Consider the following 25,338-nt stretch of genomic DNA (forward strand, 5'->3'; position numbering starts at 1 on the left):
TTTGATTTTTAACATTCAACTTGATCGGTTTATTCAAAACATATATGTATATAACAAAATTATCAATAATTTGATTTGAACAAAGTATTACTTATACATAGATACACTTTATATATATTTGACTAGAATAATATCACGTAACCTGATAATAAAATATTGATTCTGAGTAAACACTGTACAACAAAAGGCATTATCTATAACAATATACTGTAAAATAATAATTTTTAGTGGGGAGTTCATTTTCCTTGATTTTATTGGTACTCTTATTTAACAAACTTGTATGTCTATGAATTTCTAAACTGTTTAATTTGACATCTCTTTTCTAAATTCGATGAGTTCCTAGGTACAATTAATCGATGAAGTCAAGTGCCAACAATTTAATTGCACAAAATTTGAACTATCATTTTTCTGTACTGCACTTCCTAAGGGTAACATGAGTGTAAAATAAATTTGCCAACTTGACAATTAAAACACCACAAAGTATACTCAGGTAGCTATTCCATTGATGGCGAGTATCTGAAAGGCCGACACAGATTTTTGAAATGTCAGACGATGTGACCAATTTATACCTAGCTGCATCCCCTCAGGTGCATGGGATAGATTGCAGTCAAAATTAACGAGGCCTGTGGTATCATTGTAGAAGGGAACATCAGAGAGATTGTAATAACGAGTTTAATTTATATAATTAAAGACCTGTACTTGTTCCCAAGAAATTACATACATCACTGGTCTGTTTTGAATACATAACCATGTCATAATTATCTTAAAACACACGTATAGTTACATGATTGTCAAATCATTAATGTGTGCATGTACATGCCTTCACATGATTGTCTATATACAGTCAAAAAAAATATCGGCTTTCTCAAAACTTATCTGTCCTATAGGGAAACTGATTTGATAAGTTTCACATGCTTTGACATTATATATATATTGAGCAATGCAATGAACAGAATCTTAAACTCATGTCACTCTAATATGGAATTCATTAAAGTCAACAGATAATCTAATATTGAACAACCAACTTTAACCACTAAGCTAGAGGCTCGGCCTATATTAAATCAATGTACTTGTTGCATAAATCTCATATTACATTATAAACCTAAATGTGATATTCTCTATGTAACTATAAGATTTCCACATATTAATAGTTGAGAGCACAGGGAACGATAGCAAATTACCAACCTGCACATAATAGACGTCAATGTTTTCTTATTATGTTGATTAAGGTCCGTAATTTGCTACCAATGCCTGTGATTGAGGGATACAAAAACTTCAGTGCAATATTTTTCGCTGACATGGTACATGTATATCTCTGTCTAGGATAACAGAAAAGTTTGACTAGTTTATACTGCTGCTGGTATATCGTCATCTTCATCATCTGTTTTAGACTTTGAGGCCGAATCCCATTCGGAAGGCCAACTCCACCAAGTTTTGAGGGGTGCCATCCTTGAAGCACACATAAAGCTCTGTCTTGGATCTTTGACGACTGAAATGAAAAATTGGGTTAAAACATCAATTCATAACAATCCAAGTAATTCATAATATTTAAGGACACAATAAGTTAGGTAAAAAGTCAAGAGTGTTAGAACTTCAAAATCTTTCTGCTTCTATATGAATAGGGAGATCTTGACAATTTTATTATTGCAGCATCATTAGATGAAGGGAAATTCACTTGAGTATTATCATCTTTAGAATATAAAAACAAAACGTTATCTCTTATTTTACTGAGGGAAAAGTTTCAAACTTGGAAAAACTTTACTCTACATTACCATGTTTAATGACTGCTATCATATTGTGGGGTTAATGTAGGCCCTTTATGCCTCTTGTCTGTCTAGAAATAACTGGGCAAATAACCTATTGTTTTATAATTACTTACCCAACCACCCAGTATGATTCTTGGACTTTTTGATCTGCATCAGACTGAGGCACATGAAACAAGACCCCTTCCTCACGGAGGTGATAGAAGCTAGGATCGGGATGGGACGGCATACGATAGTCATTCTCACACTCATCTGTCTTCGTGTTTTTCTGAAAAATTAATAAGTACAAACATCAAAGTCCATAAATTCTGAGTATAAAACCTGATGATTTTAAGACACAGTTAAGAAAAACATGGCAGTATTAAACTCTAAAAGTTCTTGGGACATTTCCATAGGTTTACAACAATCCCCCAACCCCAGATATATACAGATTTGTAACTCCACTCCCTCATCACAAAAGACTTAATACCTACTGTGTACTTTGACTCTGTTTGTATGTTTGCTGGGTTAATTGCCCCGTGAACAACCAGAGTCATTTTGAGGTGGGGTCTCCTTGAAGAAGTTGGCGACTACCTCACTGAACAACATACATTTGTACCAGAGGCCTGTTGCATGACACCCAGAGTGTTTAAGATAAAATGTGTATTGCCCAATGACAGAACTACAGCAGCACATTTCTCAGGTCCCCACAAAACAGAAACCAAGGGGATAGAACCATGCACGCCAGACCTTCACCCAAGGTTACGTGGCTGACGCTCTAACCAACTGAACTATTGTGGCTCCTTGGTAAGAAACACAAAGGGTTAAAGCTTTTTAGATATGGGACATCACTTCAATACTGAAGGCACTCTCTCATTAAAGAACAAATAAAGGTCCATAACTCTTATTAAGGAGACAGACATGTAAGCTATAGGCAGGTGCATCTTTGTCACAAAGAATGTTTCTTATCCAAGAAATTGAAAGCAAGTTTCTCAAAAAAAATGTTGATTGAAAGCAAGCTTTTCAAAAAAAATGTTGAAGTTTGCGAAACATGTATTGAATCTTAAAATTACTTTCGTATCTTAATATTCCCATTTTGAAAGATTGAAAACTGATAATTAAAAGTATTTAGGCATGCAGATGTTTACCTTTCGATATCTGTACCTATCAAACATGTGTTTGATCTGGGTACAGCAGAGGTGAAAATTGTGTGTGATGTCCTTCTCAAGCTCGTGTGTCCCTAATGTGGGGTTAACAAAAACCCCATCAATCTTGTCGATGTGTAGAAAGTGGAGGAGGCAGTTCTCGGCGCCAACAGTCAATCTGTCATAGAATTATAAACGTTTATTAAATCTTAATTCATGTTTATGTCATTAATGTTATAATAACTAAAATTAATTTATTCAAATGTTCAAGCCCTGCTAAAAGTAGTAACAGTGACCTTGACCCAAAATCACTGAGACTCGATCTTGTCCAAGATATTATGGTCCTTTATCATTGTGTGAATCCCTCAAGGAATGAAGCCCCTAGAGTTATGACAAACTTCAGAATTACATACATGTGTAAGATGGAAAAGGACATATTCTCTCCATGCATCCAAGGATGTAGAAGAATTAGTCTATAGCTTATAATAAAATGGAAGGAATATTATCAATGGAGTCTTGAAAAAATTAAGCTTGTATACTTTAGGCAGGATCAATTACACAATGTTTTATTTCTATTTTTTACTTTATTTTCTTGTTCTTTAAATCATCCTGTGCCAATTCGTTGCTATGACTGTAGTCGACATGGAAAAGGCGCATCTTGGTTGGTGTTCCTTTCTGTAATAAATCCAGCAAAACAGATAACTCAATTTTTTATCAGCACAGGTATAATGTAAAAATTGTAAAAACCCTGACCTTTTTTCATACGAAGATATTGACATATAAAACAGCACGTTTCATTTCATTCTGTTCTTTGCCTATGTAATTATCATCACACATACTTTATACAGATTTAAAAATATAAATCGTCCAGGTTTTCAGCTTCTTAAAAATGTCCAGATCATTGTTACCTTGACAATGCTTCCGCCACTGGAGTTACTGGCTGATGAGCCATCGGAGTGGAAGGAATCTTTCCTCGTGAGGGTGTGTGTCTGTCTCCTAAGGGAGCTGGAAAAGTCAGCTGGCAGACACAAGCAAAGCAAATATATGAAATACGGAAGTCTAAGATTGATATAACATTACAATTTAATAAAAAGATAATTAATTATTTTTCAAAACAACAATGTCAAAAAATTACACGTTTTGTCATTCCAATTTTGACTCTTTACATTGAAATTGAAACAGATTTACATACATATTCCTGTTGACTAGATGTAATGAAACAATATCAAAACATCAAAAAGAAAAACGTTTATCAGGCTTCTGCAACTTCATTATGACATGACAAAATAAAAATCTTTAATCTTGACATTTAAAGTTCTAGATGTTTCTCTTGTCTACATTATTTTTACCTGTGGTGTTCTTGGAGGGAGAGGAAGGTGACAGAGATTTATTCCCCCTTGGACACATCAGCGTCTGAACTGGACTGCTGTAACTGAAAATAGAAGATACCACATAAGAACTACAAGAGGCAACTGTGAACTAAACGAGTCCCCATGGCTATCTTGTGTTGCAGCAACACTGAATAGTATATATATATATATATCTTGGAAATTATTGTCCAATCCTTATAACCTAATTTACATACTGATTTTAAATCAGGAATACAAGATTAGTCCAATTTTTAACAAAAGGGCATGCATCGATTCCTAAGAGAGAAGACTGGAAAATGTGCAGAGATGCATCATATCATAGAGCAGTTTATAAGAAAGTTTCATTAAAATCAAAACACTAGCTCAGATGTAACAAACTGTACGTATCCCGACAAGTTTCAGAGGATAGAATTTAAATAGACAGATAAGCTGACAACAGTATAAGTTGATTGCAGGGTATAATAATAATAAATGAGAGCAAACAAACTGACCTCGTATCACAGTGGGCAGGTAAACCGAGAGCAACAATCTGCATCAGTGTGGCCCGACACTGGTCAATGTAAAACGGATCAGGCATACAAAGGGCGGGTAATCTGAATCATAACAAGAGATAATGATTAGAGTTAATATTTAATTTTGAAAAAAAAACCACTTTATATTGACACAAAACTTAAAGAGATAATAATTACATGCAGTGATTATAACATTATGCAATAAATGTTAAAAAAAAAAAAATAAAAATGTCTGTAAAACATAATTAGCCCCGCTTCCACTTGACACCTGGAAACCTCAGCAATTCCTGAGATTAACTATAGTCACATTGCATCGGGAAGGGACAGGACGGGACGGCAATGGACGGACATGGGTAACACTATATGCTCCCCCCCCCCCCCCCCCCCCACAATTCCATGGCAGGGACATAAAAAGGGCAAAAATAGTATATCAAAACTGGAGGCAAAGTTACACAACTTTAGTGTACATATTATGTGCTAGTAACAATATAACAACTTCCTAGAATGTTGGAAGAAAACTGTCATAAGAGTTGTCCAGACAAGATTCTGTCAACAAACAAAAGTGGAGGGGCTTAACTGCTGTATACCATTTCCGAATGGGGCAAACGGTTTTTATCTACCAGCGCCTATACTCCAATTTTATGTGGGGTGAAAACAGAAATAAGAGGGGTGTTAGACTTACGAAAAATGATAAGGGGGAGATAATCTTCATATCACTTACTTTGTTGTACATCCTCCTGCCTCCAACAACACACACAGCAGGCTATGTTTCTGTAAACAAATTAATTTTGTTAAAATCCATTCCATTTACTTGTTCTACATTAAAATGACATAAGTAAGACCCTTAGGGCTATTCCAATAAAATATCCACCTGACCCCAGGACTCCACAATAAATCACTTCTATCCATGGTTGGAATGCCTTCCTATTACTTCTATGTAATTTATTAAATAAATTCCATGGGTGGTACGTATACCCCTTAACCAAACCTGGAGTCCTGGGGTGGGGTAGATGTTTTACTGGAAAAGCCCATACTTCATTAAAAGCATGCAAACAATGCTACAGAATACGAACAGATATATATCTTAGAACAGATTATGAACATCAAGATCTTGTAAATTGTACTTGTCATCCTCAAGGATGAGAACAAAAGTGGTAACTGTTTTCTGATTTACCATGACATGACAGACATATTTCTGACAGTAGTGCATGGTACTTACGTAACCAACGATGAGCCAAAACCAGCGAGCCGTGACTGGTTCCGAGTAACCGAACATCTGCTCTTCGCCAAGGTCGTACCACTGACGTGTCGGGTGAACTTCCCGCCAGACAACGAGTTGATCCATTCCGCCACGGCCACTCAATGTCAATAAGTTATGGTAGCGTAGGTAGAGGTGAAGGTCACAGAGGTCATTCTTTGGTAAGTGATTGCACAACAACTGGGCCTGGTAAATAAGGAAAGTAAACAGAGTAAAATCATAGAAGGCAACACTTAATGAGTATAACAGGGATTCAAATTAAACCCCTATATTTTCACAATTTTGATTATTCCTTTTATAACCGGCATTTGTAGCACTTTTAGAAAAGTTCTGACTTTGAAAAAACAAAAAAGTGATTATTATTGGAATAAAACATGAATCGTTTTACAATGCAGCATGGTGATCAATTATTTTAACAAGAGATCCCAGAGGGATCTTGGCGCCCACCATTGAATGATCTTCATAGGTTCCATGTCGATTGATCTTTTCTCTACTTTTCCCTTCATTTTACTAATCTGTGCAAATTGAGACATCCCTCCAGTACTTTTCAAACAAGGGAATCCTAGCTATATAAGAAATTTGAGATTTAACGATAATGGCTGTTTGTTTGCCAGGTTGTTTTCAGGACAGACTGGTCCAAAAATGCAATACAAGGGACCAAGGGGAACCTACTTATGAAATTTGTGAAAGATCCATTCAGTACTTTGAGAAATAGAGATAACAAACTTCAATTGTCAAAATCCAAGATGGCGGTCTGTCGGCCATATTGTTTTCCAATTGATCTCAAAATGCAATAAGCATAACGAGGCACTAAGGGGAACCTCCATATGAAATTTGAGAAAGATCCCTTCAGTACTTTCTCAGAAATAGCGATAACAAACTTCAATTGTCAAAATCCAAGATGGCTGCCTGTCGGCCATGTTGTTTTCGGATTGGTCTCAAGACGCAATATGCATAACTAGGCACCAAGGGGAACCTTCATATGAAATTTGAGAAAGATCCCTTCAGCACTTTCTCAGAAATAGCGATAACAAACTTCAATTGTCAAAATCCAAGATGGCTGCCTGTCGGCCATGTTGTTTTCCGATTGGTCTCAAAACGCAATATGCATAACTATGCACCAAGGGGAACCTTCATATGAAATTTGAGAAAGATCCCTTCAGTACTTTCTCAGAAATAGCGATAACAATCTTCAATTGTCAAAATCCAAGATGGCTGCCTGTCGGCCATGTTGTTTTCCGATTGGTCTCAAATCGCAATATGTATAACTAGGCACCAAGGGGAACCTTCATATGAAATTTGAGAAAGATCCCTTCAGCACTTTCTCAGAAATAGCGATAACAAACTTCAATTGTCAAAATCCAAGATGGCTGCCTGTCGGCCATGTTGTTTTCCAATTGGTCTCAAAATGCAATATGCATAACTAGGCACCAAGGGAAACCTTCATATGAAATTTGAGAAAGATCCCTTCAGTCCTTTCTCAGAAATAGCGATAACAAACTTCAATTGTCAAAATCCAAGATGGCTGCCTGTCGGCCATGTTGTTTTCAGATTGGTCTCAAAACGCAATATGCATAACTAGGCACCAAGGGGAACCTTCATATGAAATTTGAGAAAGATCCCTTCAGTACTTTCTCAGAAATAGCGATAACAAACTTCAATTGTGAAAATCCAAGATGGCTGCCTGTCGGCCATGTTGTTTTCAGATTGGTCTCAAAACGCAATATGCATAACTAGGCACCAAGGGGAACCTACATATGAAATTTGAGAAAGATCCCTTCAGTACTTTCTGAGAAATAGCGATAACAAGAATTGTTTACGGACGGAGGGACGGACGGACGGAGGGACGGAGGGACGGACGGACGACGGACCACGGACGCAGGGCGATTTGAATAGCCCACCATCTGATGATGGTGGGCTAAAAACATGATAATAGCAATATTTTTTCTTAATATAAACTTTATTAATAATTAATATTTTGAGTGTTGTGGAATTATCTTTCCATATTTCATCAAAAACAGCTCTTTTGATATTTTTCTGATTCTTTCATATATAGGGACTATTTCCTAAGAAAATGTTTCCACATACCTTGTAAAACAAACAGGATCCTAGGATAGTATAGGATCTTCTACATCCATAGAAACTGTCCGACTGGAAAACAGAGCATAAAGTATCACATATGTTCATAAATGTATCAACAACCATTAAGTTAAAACAAGAGGCCCATGGGGCCTGTATCGCTCACCTGGTTGGATTTGACCAAATGTCAAAATAATGTTCATGTTCAATTCCTTTTGTTTGTTAACCTCAAACAATGCTATTTATGGTTATAGCGTGGGGATCCCAACTGCTTTAAAGAAATAATGAAGTCCAGACTCTCTGAGTTTACAACATGCATTTATAACTTTATGACTAGTAGTAATTTAAAGGAATTACCTCTATTTCCCATATGGGGCCCCGCCCCTTTGGCCCCTTGGGGGTCAAAGTCACCATTTATGCAAAATCTGTTCCCCTTCCCCCAAGAATACTTCTGACTAAATTGGGTTCAAATCCATTCATAACTTAATGACAAGTAGCGATTTGAAGGAATTACCTCTATTTCCCCATTAGGCCCCGCCCCTTTGGCCCCTTGGGGGTCAGAGTCACCATTTATGCAAAATCTATTCCCCATCCCCAAAGGATGTTTCTGACCAAATTGGGTTCAAATCCATTCATAACTTTATGACAAGTAGCGATTTAAAGGAATTGCCTCAATTTCCCCTATTGGGCCCCGCCCCTCAGGCCCCTTGGGGGTCAGAGTCACCATTTATGCAAAATCTGTTCCCCTTCCCCCAAGAATGTTTCTGACCAAATTGGGTTCAAATCCATTCATAACTTTATGACTAGTAGCGATTTGAAGGAATTACCTCTATTTCCCCATTAGGCCCCGCCCCTTTGGCCCCTTGGGGGTCAGAGTCACCATTTATGCAAAATCTGATCCCCTTCTCCAAAGGATGTTTCTGACCAAATTGGGTTCAAATCCATTCATAACTTTATGACCAGTAGCGATTTGAAGGAATTACCTCTATTTCCCATATGGGGCCCCGCCCCTTTGGCCCCTTGGGGGTCAGAGTCACCATTTATGCAAAATCTGTTCCCCTTCCCCAAAGGATGTTTCTGACCAAATTGGGTTCAAATCCATTCATAACTTTATGACTAGTAGCGATTTAAAGGAATTGCCTTAATTTCCCCTATTGGGCCCTGCCCCTCAGGCCCCTTGGGGGTCAGAGTCACCATTTATGCAAAATCTGATCCCCTTCCCCAAAGGATGTTTCTGACCAAATTGGGTTCAAATCCATTCATAACTTTATGACTAGTAGCGATTTGAAGGAATTACCTCTATTTCCCCATTAGGCCCCGCCCCTTTGGCCCCTTGGGGGTCAGAGTAACCATTTATGCAAAATCTGTTCCCCTTCCCCAAAGAATGTTTCTGACCAAATCGGGTTCAAATCCATTCATAACTTTATGACTAGTAGCGATTTGAAGATATTACCTCTATTTCCCCATTAGGCCCCGCCCCTTTGGCCCCTTGGGGGTCAGAGTCACCATTTATGCAAAATCTGTTCCCCTTCCCCAAAGGATGTTTCTGACCAAATTGGGTTCAAATCCATTCATAACTTTATGACTAGTAGCGATTTGAAGGAATTACCTCTATTTCCCCATTAGGCCCCGCCCCTTTGGCCCCTTGGGGGTCAGAGTCACCATTTATGCAAAATCTGATCCCCTTCCCCAAAGAATGTTTCTGACCAAATTGGGTTCAAATCCATTCATAACTTTATGACTAGTAGCGATTTGAAGGAATTACCTCTATTTCCCCATTAGGCCCCGCCCCTTTGGCCCCTTGGGGGTCAGAGTCACCATTTATGCAAAATCTGTTCCCCTTCCCCAAAGGATGTTTCTGACCAAATTGGGTTCAAATCCATTCATAACTTTATGACTAGTAGCGATTTAAAGGAATTGCCTTAATTTCCCCTATTGGGCCCTGCCCCTCAGGCCCCTTGGGGGTCAGAGTCACCATTTATGCAAAATCTGTTCCCCTTCCCCAAAGGATGTTTCTGACCAAATTGGGTTCAAATCCATTCATAACTTTATGACAAGTAGCGATTTAAAGGAATTGCCTTAATTTCCCCTATTGGGCCCTGCCCCTCAGGCCCCTTGGGGGTCAGAGTCACCATTTATGCAAAATCTGATCCCCTTCCCCAAAGGATGTTTCTGACCAAATTGGGTTCAAATCCATTCATAACTTTATGACTAGTAGCGATTTGAAGATATTACCTCTATTTCCCCATTAGGCCCCGCCCCTTTGGCCCCTTGGGGGTCAGAGTCACCATTTATGCAAAATCTGTTCCCCTTCCCCAAAGGATGTTTCTGACCAAATTGGGTTCAAATCCATTCATAACTTTATGACTAGTAGCGATTTGAAGGAATTACCTCTATTTCCCCATTAGGCCCCGCCCCTTTGGCCCCTTGGGGGTCAGAGTCACCATTTATGCAAAATCTGATCCCCTTCCCCAAAGAATGTTTCTGACCAAATTGGGTTCAAATCCATTCATAACTTTATGACTAGTAGCGATTTGAAGGAATTACCTCTATTTCCCCATTAGGCCCCGCCCCTTTGGCCCCTTGGGGGTCAGAGTCACCATTTATGCAAAATCTGTTCCCCTTCCCCAAAGGATGTTTCTGACCAAATTGGGTTCAAATCCATTCATAACTTTATGACTAGTAGCGATTTAAAGGAATTGCCTTAATTTCCCCTATTGGGCCCTGCCCCTCAGGCCCCTTGGGGGTCAGAGTCACCATTTATGCAAAATCTGTTCCCCTTCCCCAAAGGATGTTTCTGACCAAATTGGGTTCAAATCCATTCATATCTTTATGACAAGTAGCGATTTACAGGAATTGCCTTAATTTCCCCTATTGGGCCCTGCCCCTCAGGCCCCTTGGGGGTCAGAGTCACCATTTATGCAAAATCTGATCCCCTTCCCCAAAGGATGTTTCTGACCAAATTGGGTTCAAATCCATTCATAACTTTATGACAAGTAGCGATTTGAAGGAATTACCTCTATTTCCCCATTAGGCCCCGCCCCTTTGGCCCCTTGGGGGTCAGAGTCACCATTTATGCAAAATCTGTTCCCCTTCCCCAAAGGATGTTTCTGACCAAATTGGGTTCAAATCCATTCATAACTTTATGACTAGTAGCGATTTAAAGGAATTGCCTCAATTTCCCCTATTGGGCCCCGCCCCTCAGGCCCCTTGGGGGTCAGAGTCACCATTTATGCAAAATCTGATCCCCTTTTGCCAAGGATGTTTCTGACCAAATTTGGTCAAAATCCAATAAGAACTTGATGACTAGTAGCGATTTGAAGCAAATGTTGACGGACGGACGACGGACGACGGACACCGGACGACGGACGCTGCACCATGGCATAAGCTCACCGGACCTTCGGTCCAGGTGAGCTAAAAAACAAGTGACAAGAACAGTTTAGATACCTATTTCAAATTTAATTAATATATATTCATTCTTTGGTTAATTTTTAAGTCCATGGGCTAAATTTGTGATTACTTGAATTATAAAAAGTGTAATATTTTGTAAAAATAGTTTTATAACACATCAACAGAAACATGTTGTTATAATATATTACTCACCATATCGAAAAAGTCTGCAGCTTCAAAACTATTGACTATTTTTTCTATTTTGTCCTGAAAAAAATATATTTGAATACAAAATCAATTGAAAAATGCAAGAATTTCATCAAATGATAATTTTCCAAATAAAAAGCATTTTTGGTCAAATTTTGCCAAAGCACTTTCTCTTCATTTCCAAGTCAAAATACACGTAGTTCAGGGGAAATAACTCATTTCGAACGAACAATTTAAAGCCTGTTCTATTGAACTGTACAATTAACTTTTACTATTGTCTAATTTTGAATTCTGTCAATATATTAAGTTTGTGTTTGAAATGTGTTTGATTATTCTCAAAATCCAAACACTATATATTGCCATACTATCTAGCTATGTTTTTTTCAAGGGACACATGGCTTTATAGGAAATATTCACATTAAATCTTGTCAAAAATGAAAGTACTTTTATTTAGTAGAATGACCAACAAGATTTCCTTCTTTGTTTTTGCACAATTTGTTAACATGTGTTTGTTTAGATCATTTTCCTAAGCCTGACATCAGGACCTGAAATCAATCTGAAATTTCAAATCTTGCATCTCAAATTCCCAAAGCCGAATCTTCTGCTGGAGGAAAAATAATATTAAATTCTTTCAGTCAGCTAAAGGTCTTCGACTAATCATTTGTTACAATGCCAACTTATAACGCAATTATTGTCGTAAGTTTTTCGTTGTGTCATCCTCTAACATTGTTGGAGTATTTTACAGCAAGTCATAGAAGTTTTCTGAGTTTGGGGTAAAAATTGAAGACAAAAACCAACCTTAAAGGTAGTGTAGAGGGGTAGATATTGCACATTGTTGAAACAGCTGAGACATTTTGTAGCACCATATCCCGCAGTGAGGTTTGATGGAGACTTCAGCGTACACACTCCCAGACAGTGGTGGAAGAGGGAAAAGAAACTGTCCAGTTCCTGGATGTGGTCATTGGAGGAAAAGGCCTCAGCAACTGACCCATACTGGACACGCAGTACCCGTACTATGTCCTCTACCAATGATGGCAGTAATGCTGGAATAATTCTACAAAACAAAAAAAGATCAAAACTATCAGTCATGTAATTAAAATTCATGGTTACATTTGAAAGATAATCTACATAAACAATTAACATAGTGAAAGAATAGATTGAGTTAATTTTCTTTTCATTTTAATTTATTCAAAATAAATATTTATATTTAAGTTTTGTTCAATAATCATTTAGTTGTACAGCAACACATCTCAATATCAATTATACTGGGTAAGCTAGGCTGAATCATTGATGTCGAGAAATTTCAGAATTAAAGTCATGTATCTTTTAATTTTCCCCAGAAATATATTAGAGAGAAAAAAATACGAGACAAACACATTAAAGCTCATTTCAATGTGTGTTGTTTGTTGGAGTAATTTTCAGGTGGAGTTTTGTAGAAGATTGTGACTTCTGGCTACCTTACTTAATAACATACAGGTACACAGGAGGCCTGACACATCCTACCCATGCAGAGAAATATGGATAGTGTCTTTCCTTTAAGAAAACAACCATAACAGTTAAAGATGGCCGGTGCTTTCAGTATCCTGAGAAAAGCAAAGCCCAGAACCACACAACTCGGAGCTAGCTGCACCTGAGGTTACATTGGCCCAACTGACTAAACAATATTTGGCTGCTTTCATTTTAGGGAGTCAAAAACAAATTATTGGAATTTAGCATATATTAGCATTGCCTATTCCAAACTTTGCAGTATGAAATCTGGCATGTTTATGGACATACTTTTTGGCTGGATACATAACAAGCAACAACCCAGTTTCTTCTTTGTGGTAACTGACATGGATTGTCTCCCTTTCATGTTGAAATGTTGTTCTGAAAATACATAAACTCTGTAAAATGTGTTGTATACAATGTACATGCAAATATCAATTCAGAAATCTTTGAACAGAAAATGAGAATAATATCAAATCTGCTGATTCACATGTTCCTATACAGATTACACAACTAACTATGACCAATGTACTCACGACTTTAATTTTTTTTGTGACAATTTTTTTTTTTTTAATGAAATCTAAATTTTCATGTTTTCCAAATTCCTTGTGTAAAAGAACACAAAAGAGGTAACAAATTATTTTAAGTGCGTGTTTTACTTATTCTAGATTAGCAATTCATGGAAGCAATAAAAAAAAACAATTCATCTATCGAATTATAATATTAAAATCTAAAGCTAGGCATTTATTTATTTTTTTAATTGTAGTTTATATAGATTTCACTGGAGTATTTCTTTATCATTTTAACTGAACTCTGGAATTTCTTAAATACAGCTTCAGAAATTCAATCATACATATGTAGGATCTATAATTATCAATATACAATGCACAACATGAAGTTTTACCTTTTGACAGTTGATTCCGAAATATCCATTAAAAGTTGATGAATGGTGACAAAACATCCTCGTAGATTTGGGAGCAGATCGTGATTGCTATCTGCTGGGAATCTGTAGACAATATCTTCCTGTTGGAAATAAAAGTATTCAGTCATTTTTACTCACAAATTTTTTTTTTTGAATTTTTTTTTTATGACTGTATTTTCTATAATTTATGTAAAATTAGCTTCACAATAATATTATACTCCAATATACTGAAAAATAGAGGAAATTTTGGTGTTAGCGATGTTAGAATTTATTTCAGAGAAACCTGGTTAAAGGAGCTGCCATATTTCTTCTGTTTTTTATTTTGTTCTCAAAAAAAAATCACTGTACAATTGTCCTACAAATTTTTTTTTTCAAAAACCATCAATTTGAAAAAAATAAAGATTTCAGGAAACTTCACAAAGAACATTCTCAATAGAAAAATGGTAGCATTAAAGTACTAACATCACGGACATTTTCTTCAGATTTCAGTTTCTCTGTGTCGAGGTAGACAATAGAGAATTGGGTTATCTCCCCTTGTTCAGACTGCTCTGCGTCATCAAAGCAGAGCCCTGTAACAAGTCTGACTAGAGATTCCTCGTCTGTGGACACCTTCTCCTTAACCAGGACTGGAACAGTGGCAGCCCGGGACACATCTTGTAGAACAATCCGTACCTGATTTATGAAGAGAGCATAGCTGTTAGCATGTTAATAGCTTAAACAAAAAGTGTGTTTTCCATTAGTTTTGTAGACGATAGTTAATTGTACTGAACATATGTAGATTACAGAAAAATTCCTATTTAAAAGTATGCAAATGCAAAGTCTGTAAAAGAAATTGACTCTCTATTGTCATATAAACCAAAAGTAAAGAACAATAAATAGCAGGGCATCCATTTGACCATTGATTTTCAGCAATTTCCGACGTCAAATTACTGTTCCTTAGAAATCTGGAAAGTCAAAACATATGTCAAATAGACAAGTCCTTTTAAACATAAGCATCAGATCTCTTTTTTGGGAGTCAAAAACACACTCTCAAGGGTCTACTGTTTGACTTAAATAGATGAAGTATGTACAAAGGAAATCTTGCCATAGCAACCACCTTTAAATGGTTGAATCACATGAAACAGGTCAAAATTAGTTTGAATTACCTGCATGAATCATTTGTGAAGTTCTCGTCTTGATATTACAGAAGAAGTATATTGCAGTATATCAAGATTTTTAAGATGCTTGCTAAGGCGGTATATGTACCTGTTTGCTGTCTATAATGCTGGTGAACACATCATCAATATTGTCCCAGGTAACCTCTCGTCCGTTCACTAAACGCAGACAATCACCTACAACAACATATAGGATAATTATAATGTACTGTACTTGTTATAGTATACAATATCTAGGCTTTTTCTGGGGGCTTCTTGGGGCCGTTATTGTGCCCCATTCCCAATTTCATATTTAAGCCAAATTTCCAAAATTTGCAGTTTTCTCCTGAATTTTTTTCCCCAATTTTCTCCCCAAAATGAGACAAAAATGCCATTTCCCAAGCCAGTGAGTATGCAATACTCAACTTTTACATTTTGTTTTAATGATTATATAACAAAACCTTTGACCCGTACAGATTAAAGAGATACTGAAAATTAAATTATACAATACAAAAACAAATATGAAATGGATTTTTTTTTTTTCCGGAAAACTTTATTAATTTTAAAGCTTAATTGTGCAACAGTTGTTTTTTAGCCCAGCCTCCAAAGGGTAAAACACCGGAATTATTACCCTTACTCATTTCAGATGTCAAGGTAAACCAGGCTTCATGGACTAGATGCTTGACATTCTTTTTTATATTTACCTATATGAATATTAGATTGTTTCGATGCTGGTCCATCTCCGACAAATCCTCGAACACAAATCCGCATACCATTTTCTTTTGTTTTCTTAACACCAGATTGAAAATATCCTGGAACTATTCCAAGCAAACTTTTACACAAAGCTCTACCAACATGGCCAATCTTCCTGGACTTATCTACAGACGTCACTTTGGAATTCTGCAGATTTACTTTCAAATTAATCTCTCGTATATTTTCCATATTGAAGAAGTCAATGAGGTCACTATTATCTTCTATTGCACATGTACACACTGGATCTGGCTCAAACGTCTGGCCATTTCTAAACGTCAAGTTGTTTACTTTCGAATTATCTTTGTGTTTGATTGACTTTCCTGCCACTGTTTCTATAATGAACACTTTCTGAAAATAAATTTGAGGTAGAAAATGAAGAGTCATCATGTTTCTTAGATGGTCGAGTCAAGGTGTCCACTTCATTGTCTGTTCCGTAGCCTGTGTCATCTGTGGAAAATCCATTGTGAGCAGCTCCACACATACAAACATGTCCAGTAGAGGATTTCTTCTGTTGTCCAGCTTCTGGACTGACCTCTAGGTATACAACATGACCTTTGTTGTCAGCCCGAGATGTCCAAAATGAAGATACATCTTTGTAAACACTGAAATTCAGACAGATCAAATTATAAATCATGTAAAATTACTTAATACACAAACATAATATATTTTGTAAAGGTTTAAAATTGTATTTCATGTAGGTCGACAGGTAATGCCTATATATTTACAAGTTAAAAACATGTTAATTGCCACCAAATGAAATTTGTCTCATTCGACCCTAATTAATCAGATGTTCTGCCTTAACCATGCAACCAACTGTCATTTTGGTTTTGATAACAAACTGATAAACTATATTATGAATATGACAGAACCCTGAGCAGTATGACATTCAACTTGATACATAATTCAAAATTCTTCATTCCACAATGTAACTTAATGTATGGACAGAGACTTTCCAAATAGCAATAGCTGTATTGTCTGTCTTTCATTAAACATATTTGCTTCTTGACCCTCTGTTCAACTATCTGTTTAATTATCTAAAGGCTCCATAATTTACATTAGATTAAACACTGTAGTGTAAGCCTACGGATAAGATTATTCTGTTATTTTATATATGACAAATTATTTCCAGAGAAAATAAAAATAAAAAAATCTACATGTGATGTCAGCTAGTTTCTATACTGTTGTAGCAGAAATGCATTTGACTAGCTGGCTACCCTTTTGTAGCCCGAGTTTCCTTTAGCCCCTACACCATGTCTGGTACTACTCCAACAATGTTAAAGCTTTTACACGGCGAGATACTTTTGACAGGCGTCGCAGTCGGCAAAATCATATATCCGATAGAAAAAGAGCCGACCAGCGGCCTCTTATGTTATAGGAGTAGTCTGGTACCAGACTAGCCAGAGTTTCCTCTGGCCCCTCGTCAGGGCCAAAGGAAACTCGGGCTAGAACCAGACATGGTGTCACAGCCAAAGGATGCTAGCCAGAAGTGTAAAGTGTTTTTTTCCGATGTATGTTCCCAACGTGGACTGGCACTTGTATCTGGTAATTATCATTCAGGCAATTAACACTCAGAGTTAAAATCCTTGATATGTACATGTACCACACGTGTCGACATGATGGCACGCTCCTGAAACAAATCGGTAACTTATGAAGTTATGCAACATCACAAGAATGCCACCATATATAGTTACATTGTATATACACTGCACAACATCTTCGCTAGCCAAGGCTTCTGATTACGTTACACTCCACGAGTGCATATAAATTACTTAACAAGTACATATCAACTTTACAAAGTAAAAACAAATAAACTTAAAGTGGAGAAATTATGAAAGGGGTATAAACAAATCAATAATGAAGTAATTTTCTGTTACAATAACAAGATACCTAAAGCTTCGTCCCCGCCATTTTTTAACTTTCACTTTCAACCACTTCCGCTTTCGGATGATTGTAGTAAGGAAAACGGATCGTGTTACGGAATTTAAAAGAAACATCATATCTTCTTCTTCGTACAACCTCCGTCAAAAATGACGATTACGGTCAGTTTGTAGGTTGGATGCTGTTAAAAAGTGAGAGAATTGAGTTACAGTGAGAGGGTTTTTTTTTAATTAAGTTCTTTTTAGTGGAAACTATAAGATAAAAACATATATATATACGCTATCAGTTTCAAAAAAAAAGTATCAGGAAATTAACAAAAATTCTCATTAAACAATACTTTGTTTGCTTTCTTCTCCACAGCCAAGTTCATTACAGTATAGTTTTTATTAAGTTCATGTTAGTACATTACCGTGAAGACGAATGTAGGGGCCTAATTATATAGTGTATGCATGTAAACCTATAATAAGAGTACAAATTGAACAGCTGTCTTTGCTACATCTTAATAGATATAAATTTAACATGTAGGCATTATGAATAACACGTATGGACAATTAACAAAAAATTCTAGTAGAATAAACAGATATTAATAATAATATAAGAAGAGAAATAAAATGGTAAGAAATATAATAGGATAGAATAGATAAATCACAGACTTATACATGTATATACAATGTAAATCAGTGGCTACAATCACGATCCCTTCGTTTCTTATATGCTCACCATATGACAAAATCTTCACTATGTTAAGTAGGTCAGAAGGTAATAATCGGTATAAATAGAAATAATTGATTTTTTTTTTAAATATGAGTTATGTTTACATTTTTTCGTAAAATAAACTAAAAACAAAAACAAAAAACAAACAAAAAATGTATAATTCATTTGTTTCACTGAGGCAATATGTTGGCAATTAATTGTATTTCTGTGTACAGTGTACAGGATGTATCCAGTATCATTTATAATCATATTTCTTGTTCCGTTTCAGGGAACACATTATTTTGAGCGGAAATCAGGTGAAAATTATTGATACAGGTGTAACAATAGAAATATAACAAAATGTCACAACATTCAGCATTTTGAATACATTGCAGTTTACTGAGACCACACGCTTAGAAAAATGTGTTGTAATCCCCGGTAATCTCTGAGTGGAAAATACACGCTGTAGTAGCAAAGCACACAACATACATTAAACTAATCCTCTAGTAAAGACAACATAAAACTGTCATCACAGGAAACTTCAGGCATTGACAGGCACACTGTCTGATAGCTTCTGTAAATATCACAATTATGATTTTCAAAGCCTTGTTAACTTAAAATCTATATTTACGCGTATTCTACACGTAAACCGCTTTGAGTCTTAAAATTGCCTCGCTGTATGATATGTTGTTTAAAAAGAATATGTGCCAATTTCATTTAATTGTTAATTCAAAATCAAATCAATCATACTTTGAATATGTATATCAGGATATTGGTAATTAAAAGCGTCTTTAAGGGTTCAACAATTTCATTGAATCATATGTCAAAATATTGAATTTGTTTAAATATTCTGCTAGTAGTTTAGCGTGTCATGTAGATAAAACGCTTATCTCGAGTACCTTGCCACTGTATATGTAATATATTTAAAGATAGGTTTTGTTTTTCTTTATGAAAAATGAAAGAATAAAATATGTTTAAACCAAAACTGAACCGAACTTGACAACTCTTTATAGATGTGCCCCATTTTAGATATACATAGTATTTCTCATGTGTATTATTGTATATATGGTGTATAAGAATCGCTTAAGGCTGTATGCTATCAATACGTATTTGAGTAAGGATTCTCTCCCTTGATTGTTTTAATTAATAATTGAAAATGACATAAGTTAGCTGCGTAATCTTGTATAGCTTTTATACACGTGCAAGAAAACTGGGCACAAGTTATTCAAAATATGTCAACATTATTTAAAGGGCCAGCTGCCCTATAAATATACATGTATGTGTGTATAGAACGAGGTCCCGCCCTCCTCAACAAATGTGCATACATGCAATTAATATACAACTCTGTGACAGCCCCGATAGATAAATGCATATTTTATATATGTATCCAGATCAAATGCCAATTGTAAATCCGTCTCCTTAATTCCATATACTTCCCACCAATTAAAACATTTAGTCGTTGAAAAAAAGGAAGTTATGTACAGTAACGCGAGTATAAAAGTCAATACTACAATAAAGACGAGAATTATCAACGTTTAACCGACATTGTGTCACTAGATTAAGAAAGATTTGCCTTCATTGCTATTTTTGGATAAACTGTTCGCTTCATATCATTTGCAAGCGTTAAAATGATGCTCTCTAACATAGCTATACAATTACGGATGTTGAGGTGATACATTGAGATGGTTTATGAATATGTAAGACGCCAGGATGGATGCGGTAACTGCCGTCATCATCCTTAGGTAAACCGTTTTGAAAGTTGCCAAATTTACTGCTGTACGCGATTTACAGTGATTTTATCGAAATTAATTTTATACGCATGATTTCAAATTAAAACAAAATCAAATCATAGAAATGTCATCTGTATCAGTACAAGTTATGGTTTGTGATTTCGTAAATTCCTGATTTGAATTCTGGAATGCCAATCCTATCCATGTCAAAACTACGTACTCTAATGATTTATAAGCAGATCGTGATTGTAGGAAACAGTCTGTCGTAACCTTATCTGGAGCTGGATTCTCGTAAACGCCGGTCTTATTTACAATATTATCTTGAGTTGAGTATTTATGGTAAATAGAACTTCAAAAGATGGCCCGGACATTATTTGACATGATATGCTATCTCGCTAAGTACATAGATTACCTACGTTATATGTATACGGTGTATGACCTCTAAGCCCTAAAGTAATGATAACCGCCTATTGATTATTTCTCAGTATACTTAATTCACTTTCTTGAAGTTTTTGACGTCTTATCGGGTAAATGTCAAGGGCTGGGTTACATGTATATTAGGTTCGGGTATATATATAAACAATACTCATCTACACTGATGTTCAGCTATCACAGAACTATTGCCTCTAATGCTAATTCATGTTTAATTCATGAATCATAAATCTGCGATACAGGGCTAATCTCCACATAGTTTCGTTTTAAGTATCTATTTATCTATTGTTTTTTGAAATCGGAGAATACAAAAGAAATACCAAAAAGCAAACAATCAATTCAAACGTAGAATAAATAAAACATGGCAAACTACTAACAGTAGAATGATTGAAATGCGACCAGGCGTTTCGTAAGAGCGATGCGTTTCCTGCTTGGCCAAGGGCATTCTTCGTAATGTCACGTTATCAAAGAGAGAAACGTGGTGGTAACAATGGAACTACAAGAATCATGGGCGATAAAATGATGAAAGATAATTTCTTTGTCGCTTAAAGAAACATAATATTTTCAACCATAACATTTTCTTTTCACATGTATCACCTGAAAACCTGTGTTGTATTATTTCTGTCGTCAACGCCAGGTAACACAGAAGGCAAAATGCGGAAGAAGGTTGTAAATATCGATTGAAGATTTGAAATAAACCAATAGATAAAAAGCGCATTTGGGGCATGCATGCATATCGCTAACAAGAAAGTGATAATTCAAGGTCGGAAAATCGAAATACGTCTGTTAAAATAGAATGTTCCAAATACGCCTGCTTTATTTTTATCATCAAGCGCACATGGGTTTGGATTTGGCACAAACGCTCAACCACATTGTCCATGAAATTGTATGTATGATATGTATGATATAGTATACTGTAAATATGGCTCTCTGGGTTGTACCGATTCCCTGTGATGCAATATACTATTCTGATATTTTTTTATGTAGTTATTTATGGTAAAAATATCAGTTACCCATAAATGTTTTTAATACACAGATACGTGATTAATTCAATGTAAGGTATCAGAATAGCTAAGGTTAAAGGTCATATTGTGTTTTCGTATTCAATTGAAGTCATGGCATTGGACATGATGATGTACATATTATTTGTTATATATACTATTAATATGGAAAACACATAATAGGTAGTAATATATTGACATCTCTAATTTTTCATTTTAGATATATCAAAATATAACCATACATTATATGGTCGAGTGAATCGGATGAAGGAAATGAAGTATAATTTTATTCAGGAGATTAAAGCGAATTTAATTAAAATCAGACGCTTTAGTGGTATCTACTTACCTATTTGAAAGAATCGCCTGCACGCTGTCGAATTCATTCCCGACAGATGTCTTTGATATCGGAACCCGTAGTCCAAACATTGCAACCTGTTAATATCACCATCGGATTTTCCGGAATTAAATTTCCTTCTTCTCCATTTGAACCGAATAATAGTATGCTGCTACACTTCCAGGCCTACCGCAGTCGTATCCTTAAATTAAAAAAAAAAAAATATAAAAATCAAGAATATTCAACGACGTCTGAAAATAAAAGTTAGTTTTGCTAATTCAGACAAATGTATACATGTTTTCCCAGAGAAGTGTTCGCTTTTAAGATGTGTGCCACTGACTGACAATTTAAATAGTGGCTTCTTCCGTATGTGTACTTTAAACAACTTGTCAACATTTGCTTTAAATATTGAGGTCTGCTAAAGATAAGGAGAAGAGACCCCTACAAACTATGGTTTCAGTTTTCAGTTACGAGAATTAACCAATGGACGCAAAATCGATGCAGGGGGTGGGATCATCACGGAATGTCTCGGTAGGCTGTCGGGTACGAGATGGTAGTGACTGGAATTTAATTGCCGGTAATTGTAGTACAATGTATATTAGCTTAATTTTTTTCTCATTCGTATCATGCAGTTTTGGATTGGAGTTATTTATTTATTTATTTTTCATTTATTTATTTATAGGGGATGGGGAGTGGGGGGTATTTAAAAGTTCAATCAGTATTATATTGATAATGGTATCGACTATTTTTAGCTGGCCGGGACGAAGTCCAAGGAAGCTATTGCTAATTACTATACCCCTGGCATCGGAGTCCATATTTCATGGACAGCAAGGTTAACGTTTTAATAAAACAGTGTTGTGTCGATGCAAATGAGGATACAGCTTAGATGTTTGACATGTGTGGTCCTTCAAGTGAAGAGACATTTCCATTGGTACCACATTTGCGGACCTACTGACCTTGACCGTGACCTTTGACCTACTTAAAAAACACAATTTCAACCCACTTGGCGAGTTTTTGTTGTCTTCTGATAACACTTGTTTTTGCTTTCTCTATATACGAAGAATCCAACAACACGATTAAGTAATCAACAGGGATTGAAATAAATAAACCTTCCTTTCACCAAATGTATTTCATCTGTATATGCAAAACGTCACACGATATCACAGGACCACATGCGTTAAGGCAGAAGATTCATGACAAACGCTACATTTAAAAAACACTTTAAAAATATAACGCTTTTTTGTATGGAAATGCACCTACAGAATCTTCTAGTCAACTGTTATTGGTGTAATACAATATATTGCCGGAGAAGAGTGTCGTTGAAAGAGAAGACATAATTCTAATGTATCAGAAATGTAATTAGCAAGGGGTGGTCGGGTCCTGACAACTTTTTCAAACATCTTAACACAAATCTCATAAAGCAGGTAACATGAGTACTTCACAGAATTAGAAAAGGACATCTTTATTTGCTTTCCGCGCCGTCATTTCGGCTTAAGTGACATCTGTGTGTCTCTGACAATGTTTGACAAATTCACGGACCCTTACTAAGTAAATTAGATGTACCATTGGCTGATAAGTACTTTACATATTAGTTGTAGTGTTTAACAAACGCTAATGACAAAAATTACAATGGCTACTTATAGAAGGTTTATACATGTATTTACCCCCAGCACCTCATGTGAGGAAGTTTTTAACAGTAATGTGTGAATAATATACAAAGGGGGAAACAAAGGGGATGATTTTGATATAGAACGTGTTTCAATTTCAATTCACATAAGGTGCTGATCATGAACTAACGTCTATTTCAAATACAACCCCCCCCCCCCCCCCCCCCCCCCCCCCCCCCTCCTCCTCCTCCCCACCCCAGGCATAATTGACACTGACGAACAATGTATCAGTTGGCTATTAAGTGTATGTATGTATTCCTTAAATTCTGATAACTGATTCTATGTGACATACATACATAAATATTTATACATCGACAAAACGACTAAATACTAAATATTAGTTGTTTTTTATTTGTTGCCAGATATTTATTTGTCAACAATATTTTGGTTAAATATAGGTCACGTGACATTCTTTTAAGAATTCAAAACTGATTAAAATTCATGAAATAATAATCAAGTTTTTTTTGTTTTTTTTTACAGTTGTGGATGACCGTTTTTAATTGCTGTTGATTATTGTATGTTTAGTAACACTAATATTACTTATTTTGGCGCCAAATTCCCAACCCACAGTTGCTATACATTGTATACTTGTATGTATTACGTAGGAACTGACTTGTGTCATACAATACATATATAGAAATATATATATGGGCAGTGGTCTTGGGATTTGAGCTGTAGGTAATTCAATGTTATATCTACAATAACTATATCCTAATTAATCTTGGTTGCATATACATGTATAATTATACGCCATCGGATTGTCATAACTTGAAAAAAATACGACAGTTATTCTAAACAATGCCTATCAATTGATGTCAACACTGTGTTAGAGCTACATGTGTTTGGTTAAAATATCACCAAATGTTTTGGGGTAAACTTACCTTATTTGAAAAGTTTAGTGTCGAGAGTTAGAATATGACGTCCTGTCCGGGTTGTTTTTTACAATAGGCACACAAAATACAGTAATATCACAAAGAATTCCAGGGAATTTGGTCAAGTAAAGCCAGCATTAACGTCCATCGGGTGTCCGAATTAATTTACAATGTACATCATGTATGAACGGTCGAATACGGTCACAAATATGTTCATTATGGGCATTATCGAAGGAGCACTTTAGCTAATCTCTGTGGCAGGTAAATTTAAATATCCATATCGGTATGGTTTGTCAGCGCAGTGCATGCTTAGGTATATTTGGGGCGGTCAAATTAAACAATAGCATTACTATTAAAACTTTAGTCCATTTTCACAAACAACCTCCACGGAATAGCAAATATGATCCCCTTAATCCTGTAATTATTTCACATACCTTAATTCGTAAGGAAAACTAAACACTTTCTTATACCGGCGGTGTATTGTGTAGCGAACGCGCCGGACTCCATTATTAGCTAGCATTAACTGTCACCAACTGTCGAGAAAATGCTAATACAGAATTGTCATATTGTAAGTTATGTAGGCAGTGGTGAGTTTGTGGGAGTAAGACTTAAAGTATTTATCATAATACAAAATACTTGGAGATGAATATTTAAACGGACAGGTAGTCAAACGTATAATCAACACGTTAATCGGATGAAGTGTTACGTTTATGACTGTATATATGTGTACAATGT

At 35.9% G+C, this 25,338-nt stretch overlaps 1 protein-coding gene across 1 annotated transcript; it reads right to left on the bottom strand.

Moving 5' to 3' along the window:
- LOC117330163 (protein inturned-like) lies at positions 1 to 25,338 on the bottom strand. Its single transcript, XM_033888383.1, is given in 21 exon segments — positions 1 to 1,489; positions 1,880 to 2,031; positions 2,530 to 2,545; positions 2,877 to 3,065; positions 3,471 to 3,562; positions 3,796 to 3,905; positions 4,237 to 4,319; positions 4,749 to 4,850; positions 5,491 to 5,540; positions 5,989 to 6,213; positions 8,116 to 8,178; positions 11,710 to 11,763; positions 12,502 to 12,757; positions 13,480 to 13,569; positions 14,093 to 14,211; positions 14,573 to 14,782; positions 15,356 to 15,441; positions 15,948 to 16,381; positions 16,383 to 16,598; positions 22,077 to 22,266; positions 24,613 to 25,338. Coding segments are annotated over 20 exon segments (2,730 nt in total). The 5' UTR covers positions 22,157 to 22,266; positions 24,613 to 25,338; the 3' UTR covers positions 1 to 1,386.

This window comes from Pecten maximus, chromosome 6, assembly GCF_902652985.1.
Source record: "Pecten maximus chromosome 6, xPecMax1.1, whole genome shotgun sequence".
In the NCBI taxonomy this organism is placed as follows: Eukaryota; Metazoa; Mollusca; class Bivalvia; order Pectinida; family Pectinidae; genus Pecten; species Pecten maximus.